The sequence below is a fragment of the Leopardus geoffroyi genome, chromosome D1 (genome assembly GCF_018350155.1).
Source record: "Leopardus geoffroyi isolate Oge1 chromosome D1, O.geoffroyi_Oge1_pat1.0, whole genome shotgun sequence".
Classification (NCBI taxonomy): domain Eukaryota; kingdom Metazoa; phylum Chordata; class Mammalia; order Carnivora; family Felidae; genus Leopardus; species Leopardus geoffroyi.
This window is the reverse complement of record NC_059329.1, coordinates 29,490,309-29,508,619: the sequence shown is the minus strand read 5'-3', so window position 1 is coordinate 29,508,619 and position 18,311 is coordinate 29,490,309. Positions and strand designations below refer to the sequence as shown.

The window sequence follows — 18,311 nt, the reverse complement described above, 5'->3', positions numbered from 1 at the left end:
GAGCTTGCTAATTGCAAGGAAACGTGAGTTCCCAGGCACACTCTCCTTTGTCTGTTAGATGCTGTCTTCACCATGACAGGGAAGTGTGTACAGTCAGGAAGAGCCCAGGCAGGGTGGGGTATGATAATTGGGCTAGTTTCTGTGCTTTGCTTTCCTATGATGAGATGATTCATCAAGAAGCCTCCTTGGCGCTCCATTGTGCTGTGCTCTTATACATCCAGTTAAAAGTCAATGCCACTATGAAAATGGATCTCCCGCAGAAAAATGGCACATTCATTCATTTAGCAAAGCTTTACTGAACACCTTCTTTTTGTTAAGCATTGGGTTTGGTGCTGAGAATAGAGACAGACATGATTCTCACTAAATTAGCAAAGAGAAAGTGTCCTGTACTCAACTATGTCAAATGTATTGTAAGATTATAGTAAAGAAGGATAAAATTCTGAGGAGGTACAGAAGAGGAATGAGTTACTCATGCCTAGGAACTGGGGAAATGCCCAGACAAGGTAATATTTGGGCTGGGTCTTAAAGATGAGCTTTGGAATTTCATTGGCAGAGGAGGGGTTTTGAATAGAAGAGGCATCATGGGCTAAAGCAGAGAGAGATGCAAATGTGAACATTATTCTGGAAGGATCCAGTGGTCCAGTGATGGTCATGGATCTATAGGCTATTACATCTGAAAGTGGATTTGCAAATGATCTAGTTCAATAACTTATTTTACAGTTGAGGAAACCACAGGCAGGAATGCTGGACTGACTTCTCCAAAGTCTGAAATTGATCTGCTCAGTTCCTTCCCACCAGCTCTCTGTGTACTTGCATCTACCATTCTTTGGATATATTTATGCGATGGATGGAGTTACTTACATCTTATATCAGTGTGCTTTGCACTGGCTTTGTCCCCTTGCCAAGTCTACAAATAGCATTCTCTTGGCTCTTCTACGTTAAATACATCCACCAGTCCACCAATCAACCAGTCTATCTATCAAAAATGTATATAGAAACTACGGGTCCACCAATCAATCAGTCTACCAAAAATGTATATAGAAACTACCATGCCTGGAACTTTATACACTATTTGTTTATTTCTTCTGCTGTTTGGATCTACTCATTTCTTTGTGTTGCTTATCCTTAAAATGCATTTATTCTTGATTGATATAAGATGTGAATATCTGAATCTATACTTCAACATTCCAATGTACTGAGAAACATAGGTATTTCAGAGCCAAAAAGATGCTGGGATATAACTTGGTGTACTGTTTATGTGTGTTCCAGTTTATTCATTTCCAAGAAAACTAGTTTTAAGACCCCATTCCATCACCATTACTCTGAGTTAATTAAGATGAGAACAATGAGAATTCATTTCTGAAAAACCCTTGCCACCTGCAAAGGTTAGTTGCCTATGCCCTATTCTGGAATCTGGGAGTTTGGTTGCCTGTAGCAGGCAGCACACGATTATTATGTGAGTCCCCTGATACTTCTTTTCTGGACCCTCCCCTGTGTCCTCAACCTCACTCTCACCCAGCCTGGCCACAGTTACAAGGTTGTCCAGCTGTAGACCTGGTCTCTCTTCTCTGCAGACCTGCAGTGACATGGGCTGATTGCATACACAAAGATGTCAGAACAAATAACTACGTCTGGGAGCTGTCTGAATAACAGCCTGTGGAATAAAATGCACACGTTGTCGAAGCGATGGGGGAGGTTAGAAAGCAAGGATATCTTGACAGAAAGAGAAAAGTGTTGGAATTAATTCATAAATGTGTTGGATGGAAATTAGCAGATGAAGATTTGCAAAGGGAGTAGAGACAGTGGAAGAGAGAAAAGGGAAGCTAGACAGATGGAGAGGGGGAGGGAAACAGTGGAAAAGAGAGCAGAAGACACAGCTTTATTTCACGGTCTTGCTTTACCCTCAGCTGAAGCAGCCTGTGCTTTTACAGGGATCCCGCTTTGCCTTTTGTCTTGTGTTCCCCTCTTAACCTCCACCATCCTCCATCAGCACTCCTGTTCCTGGCCTTGTTCCAGCCTCCCACCTTCCCCCACAATTGTGCTTTTTGCACTCATGGGATTCCTGATTTCTTGATAGGGGACTCTTAAGAGGCTAAAAGCACCAAACTTGTGGCTCAGGCATGGTAGGGAGGAAGGACTGGGGCTTTAGAGGAGCTCTTATCTCCTGACACTCGGGTCTGTACAGATCACCCACTCTGAACCTCAGGTTTTCAACCTGTCAAATTAGGATTGTTGGCTAGCTGATGTAATTCTGTTACATGCCATTTATCTTAGAATCTAGTATGTTGTATGTATTCAATAAGTATCATTATCATCATCATCATCATTCCTATCATTAATAACAGCAGTAAGAGTAGTAGATTCTAAATTTTCTCTCTAGTGTTTTATACCTAGTAGTTCAGTCTTTCTGATACAAGTCAAGAGGTCGAAGCTGTGTGTTTAAACTCTGTTTTAGAGCCAAAATGGACACATGCTTCCCTATTTCCATTCCTTAATTGATGGTTGGAGTTTTGCCACATAACAGTAAGTCTGTTGGATGATGTTCCATTCTGGATCATATACAGGCAATCACCCAGTTTCATTTTGAAGGAACAATTGAGATTACTACGTGTGATATAAGACAAGACTGCGTTCATTTTTTCCCTCTATTATAAGAGTTTGCCTTGAAGTATCTTCTCTTAATTTCCTCTCCACCTCCCCAGATTCAGGTAGCACTTCTGTACCTGTGCCTGCATACAGTCTCAATGTATGCAGATTCTGAGTTTTTCCCAAAGTAGATGCAGATACGTCCAGGCCGCATGCACGATTATGCTTTTTACAAAGTTATTTTTCACCTCTCTCTGCTCCATTTTCTTTCTCTTTCTCTGTGGCTTCAGAGTCCTTGTTTCTCTACCACTCTGCCTTATGGCATTTTCCTTCCACTTATGAAAGGGAATAACAATTTGCATTTTCCATAAAATCCACTCACACCAACATATGAACTCTTTTCAAGTGTCTTGTGATTGGAATTCCTTAAACTCTAATTGGGCTTTATTTTTTGAGAAAGAAGTCAGGCATTAGCTTGCCCAAAGTAAAACTATCTGGGGAGGGGTAGAGGTCACTTTTCCTCCCCTTCCTTTTCTATGATGTCCCTGAGAGAATGCACATTTTAATCCTTTCAGTAGGGCTGCTTCAAAGGGCAATTGAGATGTGTAATGGTTAATTTTATGTGTCAACTTGGTTAGGCCACAGTATCCAGATATAGAGTCAAACGTTATTCTAGATGTTTCCTTGAAGGTATTTTTTAGATGAGACTAACATTTAAGTCAGTAGACTTTGAGGAAAGAAGATCACCCTCCATAATATGGGTGGACTTCATCCAATTAGTTGAATACCTTAATAGAAGAAAACTGACCTCCCTTGAGAAACAGGGAATTCTACTAGGAGACAGCCTTCAGATTTGAACTGTAACATTAACTCTTCCCTGGGTCTCAAGCCTGCTGGCCTACCCACACACTTTGGATTTGTCAGCTTCCATAATCACATAAATTAATCCTTAACACACACACACACACACACACACACAGAGAGAGAGAGAGAGAGAGAGAGAGAGAGAGAGAAGGACAGAGAGAGGGAGAAGTAACATATATGCAAAATTCTACTGTGTCTGTTTCTCTGGAGAACTCTGACTCATACAAGATGCCTGGACCTGTCCTCTCTCTCCCCTGTAATTCTCCTTTCTTTCCTTGTCTTCTGCTTTTGTTTTGTCACTTCCTTTCCCTTTATCTTTCCGAAGACTTCTTGACACTGATTTTGTCTTCTCCCTTCTCAGGAAGGGAAAGACTTCTTGCCACCACAGGCAATTTACAGCCCCATGATCCAGGGAGGTTTTTTGTTGTTGTTGTTGGTTGTCTTTTTTTCCCCCCATGTCTCAGTATTTGTGACACTGAATGCATCTAGTGAGGTAACCTGGAGCTAGGAGCTAGAGCAACTGGGATGAGATGAGACAGAATTTTCAGGATTACAGTCAGCAAAATTTTGGTGCTAAGTTAAGAGGTGGGTGGGGGAGCATTCCTAGTGATAAAAAAGAGGTGGTTTGTAGACAAATCCTAGATATTTCTGAGGCGGTGGTGATGATGCTTACAGCCCAAAAGAATTTTAGAGACTATTTCGGCCAATGCACCACAACCTTTTTTGGCCAAAAATCACAATAAAAATACATTTAAAAATGTCACTACACCACAAGTGCACACCCGAGAGCCTGAGAACTCATACAAGTAAATGAATAAAGTCTGCACTCTGTGATGTCATAATACTTTATGAGAGGCTTACTCATTATGCTAAGTGACCATATATCACAGTGATTATGTAAATCACAAGCTATGCTTCTGATTAATATGGTTATGTTTTATTAATTAGGATATTCATATCTGAAGCCCATCCACCTAACTTGTTAGCCATGTCATACAGCAACTCTTTTCCTCCCATGAAGAGCTTCTCACAATATAAATAATAGTATGGTCCAGCATCAGTCGTATATGGGCACAGAGCATATAATTCTAATTCTTTTTCTTCACCTCAAGCTAAACTGCTATCAGGAAAATCACATCCAATGTCTAAATGAGGATAAATATATTCAACTATGTAATATTTGGTGTGTGACTCTTGAATAGCTATGATACCTGTGAGATTTCAGAGTAAGGGCTGGAGACACATGACTATTCTTTATTATTTATTAAATAAATATTTATTGAAAATCTGCTATATCCCAACAATATTGTTATGGGCACTGGTGACAGGCCAGGGAACCATGGGGGGGGGCAGGAAAAGACTTAGCATTTTCTACTTAGAGTTTCTAGAAATCACTAGGAGTAACCTTTCTTCTCTATGTATCAGTTTTTTAACCTAATAATACCTTCCTAATACAGGTGTTAAAATAATTATATGAAATTGTGAGGTATATATTCTGGTGTGATGATGATGATGATGATGATGATGATGATGATGATAATGATGACGAAAGCCACTGTCAGTTTTTAAATGTTGGTTGGTTGGGCAGTTGGGGAACCTGGGTGGCTCAGTTGGTTGAGTACCCGACTATTGATTTCAGCTCAGGTCTTGCTCCCAGGGTTGTGGAACTGAGCCCAGCATTGGGCTCTGCACTGAGCATGGAGCCTGTTTAACATTCTCTCTCTCTCTCTCTCTCTGTCTCTCTCCCTTGTTCCTGCTCCCTTTCTCCAAATAAAAATATAATAAAAAAATAAAATGAATGCTGGTTGGTTGGTTGGTCTGTCCCTGAGTGGGTCCAGACATGGAACTTCTAAACTGAAACAATTAATCCTAACACATTTATTAATCATTAGCCATGTACAAGATGCTGTGATTGGCACAGGTGGGTCTATGGCACCTCCAGGGAACTCTGACTTCAGACACTACATATCAATATTCAAGTCTCTCATGCTGAAGTGAAATAAAACAAAACACAGCACTAACCCCTTTCAGACCCATATCTCTGTCTAGTTAGAGCTGCACTTTTTGTTTTCTTTTCATTCACTCAGAGGTGATCTTGAAAACCTGGCCACATCTGCTTTCTTCACTACTTGTATTCCATCCCACCTAAGTTCAGCACCTAACTTCCACAACCCTGCCAGAGAAACTGCTTCTGCCAATGTCTCCAGCATCTTCCACTGTGCAGGACCAAAAGCCTGATTGTCCATCCTTCGCTAATCCGAATTCTCTAGCATTTGACACTGTTAAACAATCCCTTCTTCCTGATTAGACTCCGCCTTGATTTCTATGCAGCTATCAATCCCTGATTTTCCTTCTGTTTTTTAGTTACTCATCAGACTCCTTCATGGGTACTTCTGCTCACTCCTTAAATGTTTGCATTGCCCAGAATCCACACTAATGCTATATTCCTTCTAACTCCACTGCCCTTGTTGACTGACTTTATTCTTACCCAGGGCTTCAGCTCCAAAATCTGTAACTGTAAACATTGTCTCTTTCTCAAGCTCAGAACCTAAATATCCTCATGCCAACAGAAATCTTTACTTGGATATTTCACTGGCAGTTTCCATTCGGCATTTATCATTGATCACCCTCCACTCAGTATCAACTCCTCTTGCTGTTTCTCTGATTGGTAACATTATCTGCTCTGCTGCCAACATCAGAAGCCAAGTGGCAGCCTGAATCCTAAAATTTCAGCCTGTAGGAGTGAATTTAGGGCTCACTTCCTTTGATCAGCTTTCTGACACCCCAAATCCAGTTTAGATGGTCCAACTCTGAGATGGTGAGGCATCCTTGCATACTGTTACTTTAAATCTTATATTGTACTTCAAAATCTGATTTATTTGCCTTACTAGGCTATAAACTCCCTGGGGGTAGGTAATAGATCATATTGTTAGTATCCCCAGGCCCAGTAAAGTGCCCAGATATTCAATTAATATTGGTCAAAGAACCCCCAAAACCAAAACCACAACAATGAATGATTGAATGAACTGGTCAACAAAATAAACAATATAAAACAAATTGGCCAATGTGATAAGATTGTGATAATATAAATGCACAAGTTCTAGTTCGTCTCTAAGAACAAGAGAGAGCAGTTTCGTTTTAGCCCAGGTGAAGTAGCATCCTGCTTATTGATACTTACAATGTGTCCAGACCTCTGCTAGGTATTTCATGTAAAACTTGTTCACTTCTTCAAAGAAAGAAAATAATGTTAATGCTGCCCACATAACCATTGAGGAAACTTGGCCCCAGAGAACTCTGGCCCATTGCTCAAGGCCCCAGCTTCTCCGTGGCAGGTCCAGATTTAGAGCCAGACAGATTGATCCTTCTCTCCTTCACACCTTGGTTCCCTGAGTGGAATGATCCATTTCCCACCCATTACAGTGGAAGCATGAGTGAGACCTGGGAGGAGAAAGACTGTAATAACTCCTACTGAGCTTTTAAAAATTTATTTTATGGTTTGTAGTTCTCACTATAATGGCTTTTGTTATTTGATTTCTAGAACTATATGTTATTTGATTTCTAGAACTCATTACTATTAAGTAATGAGGCTTGTGGAAATTGGTCCCTTTAAAGGAGTCTCCATTTTTTCTAGAAGAAGGTACTTTAATGTGGTTGATGCTTTGCGATGTCCCACTCTTGGCGAGTTTGGGGGCCAGGGAAGAAATGAGAGCATAGTAAAGAGAGTCCCTGGTGGGGATGGGTTTGGACCCTCTGCTGTCCACCTCACTGACTTTCTACAGATTATGGATAGTGGACATCAGTTCTCTCATGCAGCAAATATTTGATATTTACTCTATCCCAAGCTCTAGTCCACAGTAGAGGAGTCAGGGATGACAAGACAGATATCCTGCTCTCACGGACCTTGTGTTTCTAATGGAGAAAGAGAATTAAATGCATGTGCACATATGCCACACACACACACAAACACACACACACATTTTGAAAAAAAGAGAGTAAGATAAGGAGGATGATACATAGACTGGATTCTACAGCTATCTTTAGATCACTCTCTATGTGTTGGGGAACACCTCACCTATATATTTTTACAATGCAAATATTGTGTGCCTTATGTTTTCCTGTTGGCTTTGCTTATTTTAATTTTTGCTGCTGTTTTTGTTCATTCCTTGGGCTATTTTTGTTGTCTTACTTGTTTTGGTTTGGTTTGGTTTGGTTTGGTTTGGTCAGTTTTAATAATTTTTGCATAGAGAAGGGGACTTGAATGCTCACTGTCACTGATAGCTGCCATCAGGCCGGGCACTATTATAGGAACTTTCACGTGTATCATCTGTCTTAATTCTCACAGCAACCCTTTGAAGAAGCTCTTATTAACCCTGTTTACAGATGAAAAGATAAAATCACAGTGGAGACAAGTAATATGCCCAAGATCACAGAGCTCATAATTGGCAGAGCTGGGATGTGAAGCATGAATTTTAATTCATGCCCAATATTGGTTCTTTTTACCAGCTCAAGCAGATGAGTCCTGTATTAGAAAGGATGTGAAATGGTCTATGATGAAAGAAGAACAGATTAAGATTCAAGTGACCTAAAGTCTGGCCTCAAGTCAGCAGCTGACCAGGAAAACCATTTGACTTATATTTGCTTCATTTGCAGAAGTTCAAAGAGACAACTGGAAGTGAAGTTCCTCATTCCCACCTAGCAATGATCACATAGGTAGCTATTATATGGAAACTGCTTTAGGTTTTACAGAGTTCACTACTTGTGTCTCATTCATAGTATTGTGTTCTGGCATCTGTTTCTATTTCTTGGAACTTCCTTGACCCTAGAAACTGAAGGCCCAGTCAGTTCTTAGCTCTCTGATCACTAGCAAACATTTCTAGTTTACTACACCTCCAGGTCCTGAGGACCTTGAGAGAGCCACCTTCTATAGGCTAAGTTACAAAGCCTCCTTGATCGTTCCACCCTTACTGATTTAGGTAGGTTTCTGTAATATAAATAAGCATCATGCATGGGCTTCTTACTTTATGTTTATTCCTAATGCACACACAGAGCAGCTGGGTACAATTTTTTCTCAGATAAACACAAGCTGTAAGTTTTCTTTATTTATGAATAACACACAGTTTGAAATTGCTTTTACAACTGGATACAAATTTCATTAGGCAAATTCAGATATTTCTGTTGGATCCAGAATTCCCCCAAAGTCATCCTTTCCTAGGCAGCTTCTCCGCGGTAAAATAAAACCTTATTAATAACCACTTTTGATCTGTAAGTGATCTTTTGGTGACTTCTAATTCTAAATTGGCTCTTCTTTGAAATCATAGAGATACCTATCCTGTTTCCTATATTACACACACACACACACACACACACACACACACACACACACGACCTTCAAACAAGTTGGGAATTTGCCTGTTCTGCACCCTACAGCTTATCTGTCCACATAACCACTTCAGGGAAGAAACTTGTGCATGGGGAGAATTAGGCACTTTGTATAGGTAATAAGAGCTAACATTTATATTGAGTGCTTACTGAGTGCCAGACAGGATGCTGATGACATTACATGCAGTATTTCATTTTAACACTCACAAATACTGTATGTACTCAATATTATCATTGTCTCTATTTATAGATGGAAAACTGAGGATTAACAAAGTTAAGAAAATTATAAAAAGTCACACAGAAGTATGTATTTAGAGGTAGGAATCAGACAGACTCCAGTGTCCCTGTTCTAGTCTTACTACACTTTAAAACAGAGGCTTTCTTTCAATTGACCTAGATCAGGGTAGACACATGACTTAAATTTGGGCCATTTGACTCTTATTAAGGGGAAGTGAGCAGCATGTTTTCAAAAATGGACTGATAACTTCATGGCCTCATTCTGAGTCAATCCTAAAATCTACTCTCAAGAGTTCAAATGTAGCTGAGGAGAGGAAATAAACTAAGAGACAAATTGAAATCCATGGGATTGCTTAGATTCTGAAGCTTAAGATAAGGGGGGGGTGTTTCTAATGTACAAACAAAGGCAGAGGGATTCCTAGATCTGGGATAAGGGTTCCATGGATAACATGCCCCCCCAAAAGAATTTTACCACATATTTTAAAATAGTAAGCTTGGAAGCAGGTTTCCTATGAGATGCTAGTGTTGTCCTCAGTCCTGTATAGTAAGCTTCAGACTCTTTTCTCCCACTGTCGACCTCATATCTCCATCTGATGGTCTCAAGGAGCTTTCTATTCACTCTTTCAACTCCTGATTCTCAAAATCTATTCCTTCTGGAAACATCCCCTTCACAGGAAATTGTACCACCCAATATCCAGTTACCAACCAAAACTTAGAAGTCATCCTCAAACCCTGTTTCTTTCTCAATCCCCAAATCCAAACTCTCAGAAAGTCCTAAATGCTGTTCATCCAAGATATACTCCTTACATTTTCATTTTTATTATTATTTTTTAATTTTTTTAATGTTTATTTTTGAGAGAGAGAGAGAGAGAGAGAGAGAGAGAGAGAGATTGAGAGAACATGAGCTGAGGGTGGGCAGAAAGACAGGGAGATACAGAATCTAAAGCAGGATCCAGGCTCCCAGCTGTCAGCACAGAACCTAACGTGGGGCTCAAACTCACGAGCTGTGAGATCATGACCTGAGCTTAAGTCAGATGTTTAACTGACTGAGCCACCCAGGTGCCCCACATTTTCATTTTTTTCCGTCATCATTGCTACCACCATTATTTCCTTCCTGTTCTACTCTTGAAAATCTCCCTGCTTCCATTCTGTACCCTTGCAAACCATTCTCTACATGACAATCACATTTCAAAACTATCATTCAGTTCATGTCACCTCTCTGCTTTAAGTTTTCCGAAGTGACTGCACTGCATTGGATCCACCTCTGCCTTTTCTATTGTAAATCACCATGAATATCAAGATGTCTGTAGATCTGAATCAAATCTCTAGTTTGGACATGGGACATTTATAATCTTTCACTCATGTCTTTCTACATGTCACAAGTTGTTATCACAGGAAAGTGGTAGTTATATTGTATAATCATAATTTATGATTATGAAATGCATCCAAAGTGCTGAGTTCTTTCGTGATGTGCTACCCATATTGTCTCATTAATTGTCACCTTGTATTAATCATGTTTTTAGTATTTTCTGTATTTTATGATGCCTTGACATCTGGGAGGCTTGCTAATACTGGATAAACTGCCCCTTCTAGGGTTAGCTAATTCCTAGAAGCAAGCAACTTGCCTTCAGCATGTCTTTTATAGCCAAGCCAATCAAGTATGAGCCCATACCCCAAACCACCTTTTTTTTTATCCAACTGTTACACACCAATATATTTCCTCTGCCCTAACTCACCTCAGGAACACTAGATACCACCATTGTAGCCCAGAGCCTGCCAAAATTACTCGAACAATCTGATCCTAAGCTTGCTCAAACTCACCAACCCTGCCTCACCCACTCCTTCTCATGGAGACTGCAGCTGAGGCTCTGGGCTTTTGCTTTCTCTTCTTCTCTTGACTTTTCTCTTCTTGACCCACCCTAGTGCTTTCGTTCGTGGCTCTGCACATCCTCTCCTCTTGGGAATGATAAGAAATAAATAAATTCTTTCAAGGAAGCTGTCTCCATGTCTATCACCATACTAGATCTCAAAACAAAATCTTGGGGAAATTTCAAGACATCCCCACCCCCATAAGATAGGTATTAATAGGTACCAGTCACACAGCTGAAGGCTTGAGGAATAAGTATTCAAAGAGACAGTCCAAATTCAGAACAAATACTCTTAGTACTCTTAATTTGTCCTCATACAATTTGTCTTCATGTATGTGGATATATATCCAAGAGGGGTTTAATTGGAAGTCTCCCCATCATGGTACTCAAGCAAACATTTCTTAGAAAACCCCCAATATAAACCACTGTAGTGCTTGTTCATTGTGAACCTCACCTCTGTTTTCTTTCCCATTCCAAATTGGTTGGGCTTCCTACTCTATAATTGGAATAAAGGCCCCTAGCAATGCCTTACACATGAGTGAAATCTCCCCTACAAAACTGCAGACTGGCAAAGATTAACATAAGGATTAGGTCACTGCAGTCATTTCTCTGATTCACTAGCTTTTGAATTCAGCCATTTATTCACCCACAAATATTGAAGTTGGGAAGCCAGCTTACAGAAGAGAGCAAACACAATAAGCCCTGTTCTCTAGAACTCCAGATACCCATAGTTGGGGAAAGCCAGCCCAGCAAAACACAGATACTTATCCCTTCCTTAAAAGAAATATTTATTACATATTATTAAGAATATATATGGGGCACCTGAGTAGCTCAGTGGGCGTGGCCGACTTCAGCTAAGGTCATGATCTCACAGTTTGTGGATTTGAGCCTCCTGGTAGACTCTGTGCTGACAGCTCAGAGCCTGGAGCCTGTTTAGGACTCTGCGTCTCCCTCTCTCTGCCCCTCCCCTACTCACGCTCAGTCTCTCTCTCTCTCTCTCTTTCTCTCTCTCAAAATAAATAAACATTAAAATATTTTTTAATAAAAAATAAAAAAAGAATATATAATGTCTTGCTTCAATTTATCTCTGCTGCTCTTCTTTTCTTGTCCCTTCTGTTCTTTTCCCAGCTGGACTTGTTCCCCAACAACTTTTCCCATTTCAAACAATCCTTCATAGATTAAGTTAGCATTTAGCAACAGCCCCGTTTGCATCTCCTGAGAAGCACTAGGACCAGACCTACAGGTGCATGAGTAGGAAGTATCATCTGAGCCCACTACAACCAAGTGGCAAGTGCTGACCCAACCCCATGCCACCATCCCCCAGGGTTCGAGATACAAAGTATGTAATTGAAGAAAATCATAAGCACAGTCTTACGTTCTCAGCTTTACTCAGGTTAAAGCACTGAAAAAAGGCTTTCCAGTCTGGTGATAATGGATAAGAGCATCTCAGAGTTTAGAGGATTTCGTATAATGTGTATACAGAAAACCCAGGTACACTCAAACCTTAAGGAAAGATGTATGCCATTAAAACTGGCAGGTGGTTCCAAAGTAAGTAGTTTGGCTGCTTTTTGAGGCCTGAGCCTCTCTTCTGGGCATCTTTTCTCCTCCCAACATTGTAGCCCAAGAAATCAGGATGAGTGTCCTGCCTAACTCCTGCCTTCATTAATATCTCCTCTCTGGAAAGGAGACAGTATGTGTTTTTTACTATATTAAAAGATATAAAGCATACATAGCAACACTGGTGATACGTATTCTTTTTTCCTGAGGTGTAATGCTCTCATTAAAAACTTTAAGCCTAAGAATGTATGTGGGCTCCCATTTTACAAGGGAGGATAGGGCAGTATTTATTTGTGTTCAGTCCCTCATAACCAAGAGCAGGTATGATGTCTTTGTATCCTTAAACAGCTAAAGTAATGAACAAGAGTTTAAAGCTTATTTTTGAATTAAATTCCATTGTTCAGAGCCCTGCCTAATTTAACAAAAGGATGTGAGAAAGAATAAAGAAAATGCACATAGCAACCATTAAATTATGATATAGGAGTATAGGCTATGCTTCTGTCAGGTATGAAGTGGCTTCTGCCAGGAGCAACAAGAAAAGTGACAGGAGAGGCCCAAAGAAAGCCTGAGCACTCTGGTTTAGAACTGAACTAAATTAATCTAAGCCCCAAAGAAACTGATAAGTTGGCGTTCAGGATAGCCTATCCACCAAGTCCCCTCCCAATACCATTATGGGGCCAATTCATGTTGAGAGCATAAAGCCATAGAGTTTCTGAAAATCAACTCTAATACTTTTTAGGATTTCCATGTGTTTTTCCTATCTCTTACTTTTTTTTTTTTTTTTTTTTTTTTTTTTTTACAATAAAATACTTGAATAATAAGCATGGAGTAGGTTGTGGACCATTCTGTATGTTGTACAGTAAGAAGAAATTCAGAATTGCCAGTTTGGGAGACAGAGTCTGGAGCCAGGCGTAGCTCAGAGGTGGGTCATCTGAACAGAGAGCGTACTTCATCTTTTTACAAAAGCTTCGGGGAGCTCTGCCATAGTACTGTATGCAGCTTGGCGGGGTGGCAAACAGCGACAGTGGCGAACACGCACACACCAGTTTAGCTACCTCCTAGGAAATGATGTTCAGTTCTCCAGGGCAGGGTCTGCCAACTTCTGCTTGAGCACGGGGAGGGAAGGTGCGAGCATCAATTTTTCATTTGCTGCTCCCCCCTGCCCCCCCGCTACTGAACTCTCTCTCCCCTCACTCCCCTCCCCTGCCCCACCCCCCCACTCCGCCCCTTGCAGGAGAAGCCACCGAGAGGGGCGCGGCATCCTCTCGGCTAGCTTGAGTGTCAGGGGGAGAGCGGAGCCGGCTGCTGCACCTGCCTCCCGCCGCTCCGCGATACAGCCCGTGTGGGTGCGGCAGGGGTTAAGGTGGGCGCCCGCGCCCCGAGCCCCGCGCCTCGCGCCCACCCGCCGGGATGAGCGCGCAGTCCGCCCGCTCGCTCGGCGCCGGCCCAGGAGAAAGTGGCGGTCAGTGATGGAGCTGCTGCCATGACAACCCAGGCGGTCGGGGCCCGCGCGCTTCTGGACTGCTCCCGGCAGGAAGGCGGCGCGGAGGCCGGGGGCGGCCTCTGAGCGTGGCGTCCGCGCGTCCCCGCGTCCCGTGCCACGTCCCCGGAGGAGGCGGGGGCGCCGTCCGCCAGCTCCCCGTGCGCCCGGAGCCTGCGCCGGGCGGCGCTCCGCGGGCTGGCGACGCGGGCCGGGCTGGCCACCAGTCGCCGCCCGGGCTGCGGTGGAGGACGCCCACGGCACCGAAGGATCCTCGGGCTGAGACGGCCGCCGGTCCCCGCGCTGGAACTTTTTGCCGCCTTTGGGTTCCAGATTCGAGACTCGGGCTGGTCTATAAATACATCTATACATGTGTGTGAGCTAATAAAACATTTTCTCCTCTCCTTGAAGCGGCAGCTTTTAGGACATCTCTTTTATGTCAGAGACACTTGCCTTGCTTCTTTGGGTTATAAACTTTTGATGCCAGACCTCTGCAGAACGTGCCCAACTGAATCTTAAAGTAGCATCTTGAAGAGAGAGGCAGAGAAAGAGCAATCTGTGACCTTCATCCCTGCACCTTCCTTCTTCCTCTCCCTTCCCGGCTGCCTCCCTCTTCCCCAGGGGAGCGTCAAGAAAGCTCTTTTTGGATGCAGGAGGGGGCATCTGGTTCTGCTAGGCTGGAAAGCTGAGGCAGGATTTGAGGAAGAATCATTAGACTCCGGAGAGCCTGGACTCGTTTCTCCTCCTTCCCCCTCTCTGCTTCTGGCTTGCTCCATCCCCTTTCCGTCTCCCCACATCACCGCCAGTGACCCGCTGGTGTGCGGGGCAGGGGACAAGGACCGTGCCTCTGCTGGAGTTCTGGGAAGTTGTGGCTGTCGAGGATGGGGGTCTGTGGGTACCTGTTCCTGCCCTGGAAGTGCCTCGTGGTCGTGTCTCTCAGGCTGCTGTTCCTTGTACCCACAGGAGTGCCCGTGCGCAGCGGAGATGCCACCTTCCCCAAAGCTATGGACAACGTGACGGTCCGGCAGGGGGAGAGCGCCACCCTCAGGTAGGGAGCTGTACTTCAGCGGGGGACTGAGCCCCTTGGATGTGAGGATGTGGGTAGGGGCCAGCCAGACAGGAAGAAAGAGAGAGAGGGAGCATAGGTTTGGGTGGGGAATTGGGTGTGTGAAGGGCCTTTCTGCAGCCCCAAGAGTTGTCCACTTGAAGACTGTGCCTGCCAACACCTATTTTCCTGGACATGTTTGTCATTTGTTCTGGCTTTTCTGGTCCAGGATGGGATCCAGGACAGTGAGGTCGGTTCTTGGGACTCCATGTATCTATGGGGCAATGACATGGCTAGATTCACTTTTGCCCTGGCACCAAGGTGAGAACGTGAGAGCCCTGCCAATTGCAGTAGTGGGGGTTAGTCTAAGATCACTGAGAGCTTTGGTGGCTCTCTCACAGACCAGAAGGTATGTGATAAAGCAAGATAGTCTTCCAGATGGGATGGCTTGCTCTTACCAGAGAGATACCAAAATGTCAGGCTCTGGAATTGCCAGTGCTGGGCCATGGCCCTTTATGAGTCTGCTCAAGATGCATCCATCCATGTCAACCGTGTGTGGTGCTCCTGGGACCCCTATTATAAATTATGAGGGCAGTTTTATCTTTGCAGGCTCGGGCCAAGGAGCAGAAACATGTAGCTTTTATGCAACGACATCACTCCTGTGCGAAAAGCACGATAGAAAGCTTTTTGTTTTACCTTAATGAGTTACAGAGAATCACTTACATGCTCCAGGCAGAGGGGTGGAGATTCTTGGAATATGAACCTTTGGGGACTGGGCCCGCTGCAGCAGAGACTTTAATAAAAATGCAGCCACCACTTTCCACCAGCTCAGCAGATATCATCTTTTATCCCTTTAATGAGGCAGTTCTGGTCCTGGGAGACAGATTCAGGGACGTCCCAGCTTAACTCTGGCTCACAGTGTACACAGGCTGAATGTGTTTGCCCTGTCTATGACTTTGATGGTTATGGTGAAAATAAAACATGCTGTCCCAGATTCTGCAGCTGAGAAGCCTGGCTTCTCCAAGGAACAACTGGGGATGGGGCTTCCTTCTTGTTCCTTTGGCTTTCCTGGTTGAACTCTTTCTGTATCTGGACAAGCTGCTCCCTGGGTAAAGAAAGAAGAGACCTCTTGGGACACTGGCTATTCTTCCCTAAACTCCAGGTTAAGGTTGGATTCTTGCCACTTTGGGAGATTCTTAGCTGCAGCTTCTTTTGAGGAAGAGAACAGGCTTTGCAGTCCTGTCTCCTGGTGCCCTGGGGGCCCTGGAAGAAAAGAGAAAAAGGGAGGCTAGGGAAAGACTCCCCTCCCTAACAGCAGGAGGGGAAACCCTTCAAGCCATGTGGGCACTCCTCAGCCTGTCCCAGACTAGAGTGCAATGTCTGATTCAGTGTCCCAAGAAATTTCAGGAGCCGAATCCCTAAGAATTAACTTGTGGGATGCACATTTGCAACACACCTGTCGACTCAAAGATAAGAATAATACATGGGCTACAACACGCATTAACCATGGAAATGTTGGTAAATGTTAGCAGATGTGAGGGGATGTCCGTGCTGCCACCCACCTGTCTTTATCTTCTAATCTAGTATTGGGAGCAAAGAGGCATAGCACCGAATAAGGCCTCCTTACTGAATCTTCCAAATCTTCTGTCCCTTTCCTGCCCCTGAAAGTTAACGCAGAAACTTAAAAATTAACTCCAGCTTTCTGCTTTCTGGGATGCAGTAGGACTATTCCACCAGCAGAGGGCCAGCTTTGCTCTACCTTTTTTTTTTTTTTTTTTTTTTTTTTTTATTAGCTGCTGGCCTGGTTTCCTGATCTTCAATTCAAATGTTCAGCAGCTGGGCTCCGTAATGGGAATGGGAATAAAAACGGGAAAAGCTGAATAGTTGCTTTTTGTGCTTTGTGGAGGAAAAAAAAAACCTTACATGTGCGAGTATAACTGTTATCTGTTACCTGATTGCATGGTTTAGTTTTTAAAAAGTAAATACGACTTGTGTTGATTTTGCCTCTCCTCCTCTGTATAATTTGCTCTGAAATAGAGAGATTCAGCACATTGTCCACATTGTAATCTCTTTATATTCTCTTCCTTTTGCCTCTTGTGTTCTTCTCTCTTATTACTTTAATCTTCATTTTTATCAGGTGACTCCAAATTACATGCTTTTGCCTATAATGCGTTCTCTTCTCCCTTTTTTGTCTTCATCATTTAATTTTTATTAATTTCTGATTTTTTAAGGTTTTGATTTCACTCCTGTCAGAATGTTTCTTAAAACAACATACAAATCTCCTGAAGTTTTCTGGGGGTCCCAATCCCTCTCCAGATTTGTGTGCACTTCTGCTTTATTGGCTAGCAGCTGGGTGCCCACGTCAATGGAAAATTTATTTGTCAGTACTCAGAGGGGGAGTCCTGGCTTCTAGTCTCAGGAAGTCCTTAGCCTTAACTCCAGATAAATGTATCATGTTTTATTTTGTGTTGTATTTTTCTCTTAAAAAATTGTAAGTATGGTCACACTTCAGTCTCCTTAAAGATGTTCCCTTGGGAATGCAGGGTTTGGAAATTTAGCGTTCTGAATGCATCAAATGTGCAAGAGTTATTGAAAAAAAATCGAATGATTCCCAGGCCTGTCAGCCAGACAAAGTCTTTTCGTATGTGGCTGCCCTGGATCAAAATATCCCAAGTCTCTTTATAAATCTTGAATGAAGTCACGTAGGAGGCTAAAGACCTAGTAGAAAAGCAAAGGAGTGGAGAAAACTGGGTCCCTGTTTGAATTTTCCAATGAGAAATAGCAAGGCTCAGAGAAGGATGATTTCCTTCCTTGGAGATATCAGTTTTGTTTTGATAGATCTTTGATTGTATTGAAGGACATTAGGAAGTGATGTGCCAGAGATCACACTGAAGTTTTGAATGTGGATAAAACTCATTTTCTATAAGTGAGGCAATATTATCTTCCTCATAACTACTTCACAGGGCTGCTTGAAAAGTAAAAATAATTATTTGAATATTGAGTAATTTTGCCTTCTTGGAAGAGAGATGATATGGAAAATGAAGGTGGTATTCACTATGGCTGAATTATAGCTTCTATGAATCTGATTTGAATTCATTATTACAAATGGGCCCTCTTGGCCAGAATCATTTCATTACAATTATCTGCTGTTGGGTTAAAAATGTTCTGTGCCTTTCCATTAGATTAGATATGACAAGTATCTAGAAGTCCTACATCTGAATCAGTGCCCACATCAGGAAAGGAGTCCAGGATGCTCAGTGTGGTCAGTTGGGTCCTATTAAGCCATTTCAGTTAC

The 18,311-nt window shown here is 42.7% G+C and overlaps 1 protein-coding gene across 10 annotated transcripts in view; it reads left to right on the top strand.

Moving 5' to 3' along the window:
• OPCML (opioid binding protein/cell adhesion molecule like) overlaps window positions 1-18,311 on the top strand; it is a 1,064,335-nt gene that overhangs the window by 542,954 nt on the left and 503,070 nt on the right. For 7 of the 10 annotated variants that reach the window (XM_045483512.1, XM_045483510.1, XM_045483511.1 and 4 more), the window contains exon 1: window positions 14,350-15,019. In XM_045483512.1, coding sequence (XP_045339468.1) covers window positions 14,853-15,019 — 167 coding nt within the window. In that variant the 5' untranslated portion in view covers window positions 14,350-14,852. The other 3 variants (XM_045483514.1, XM_045483513.1, XM_045483507.1) reach the window with 2 other exon arrangements.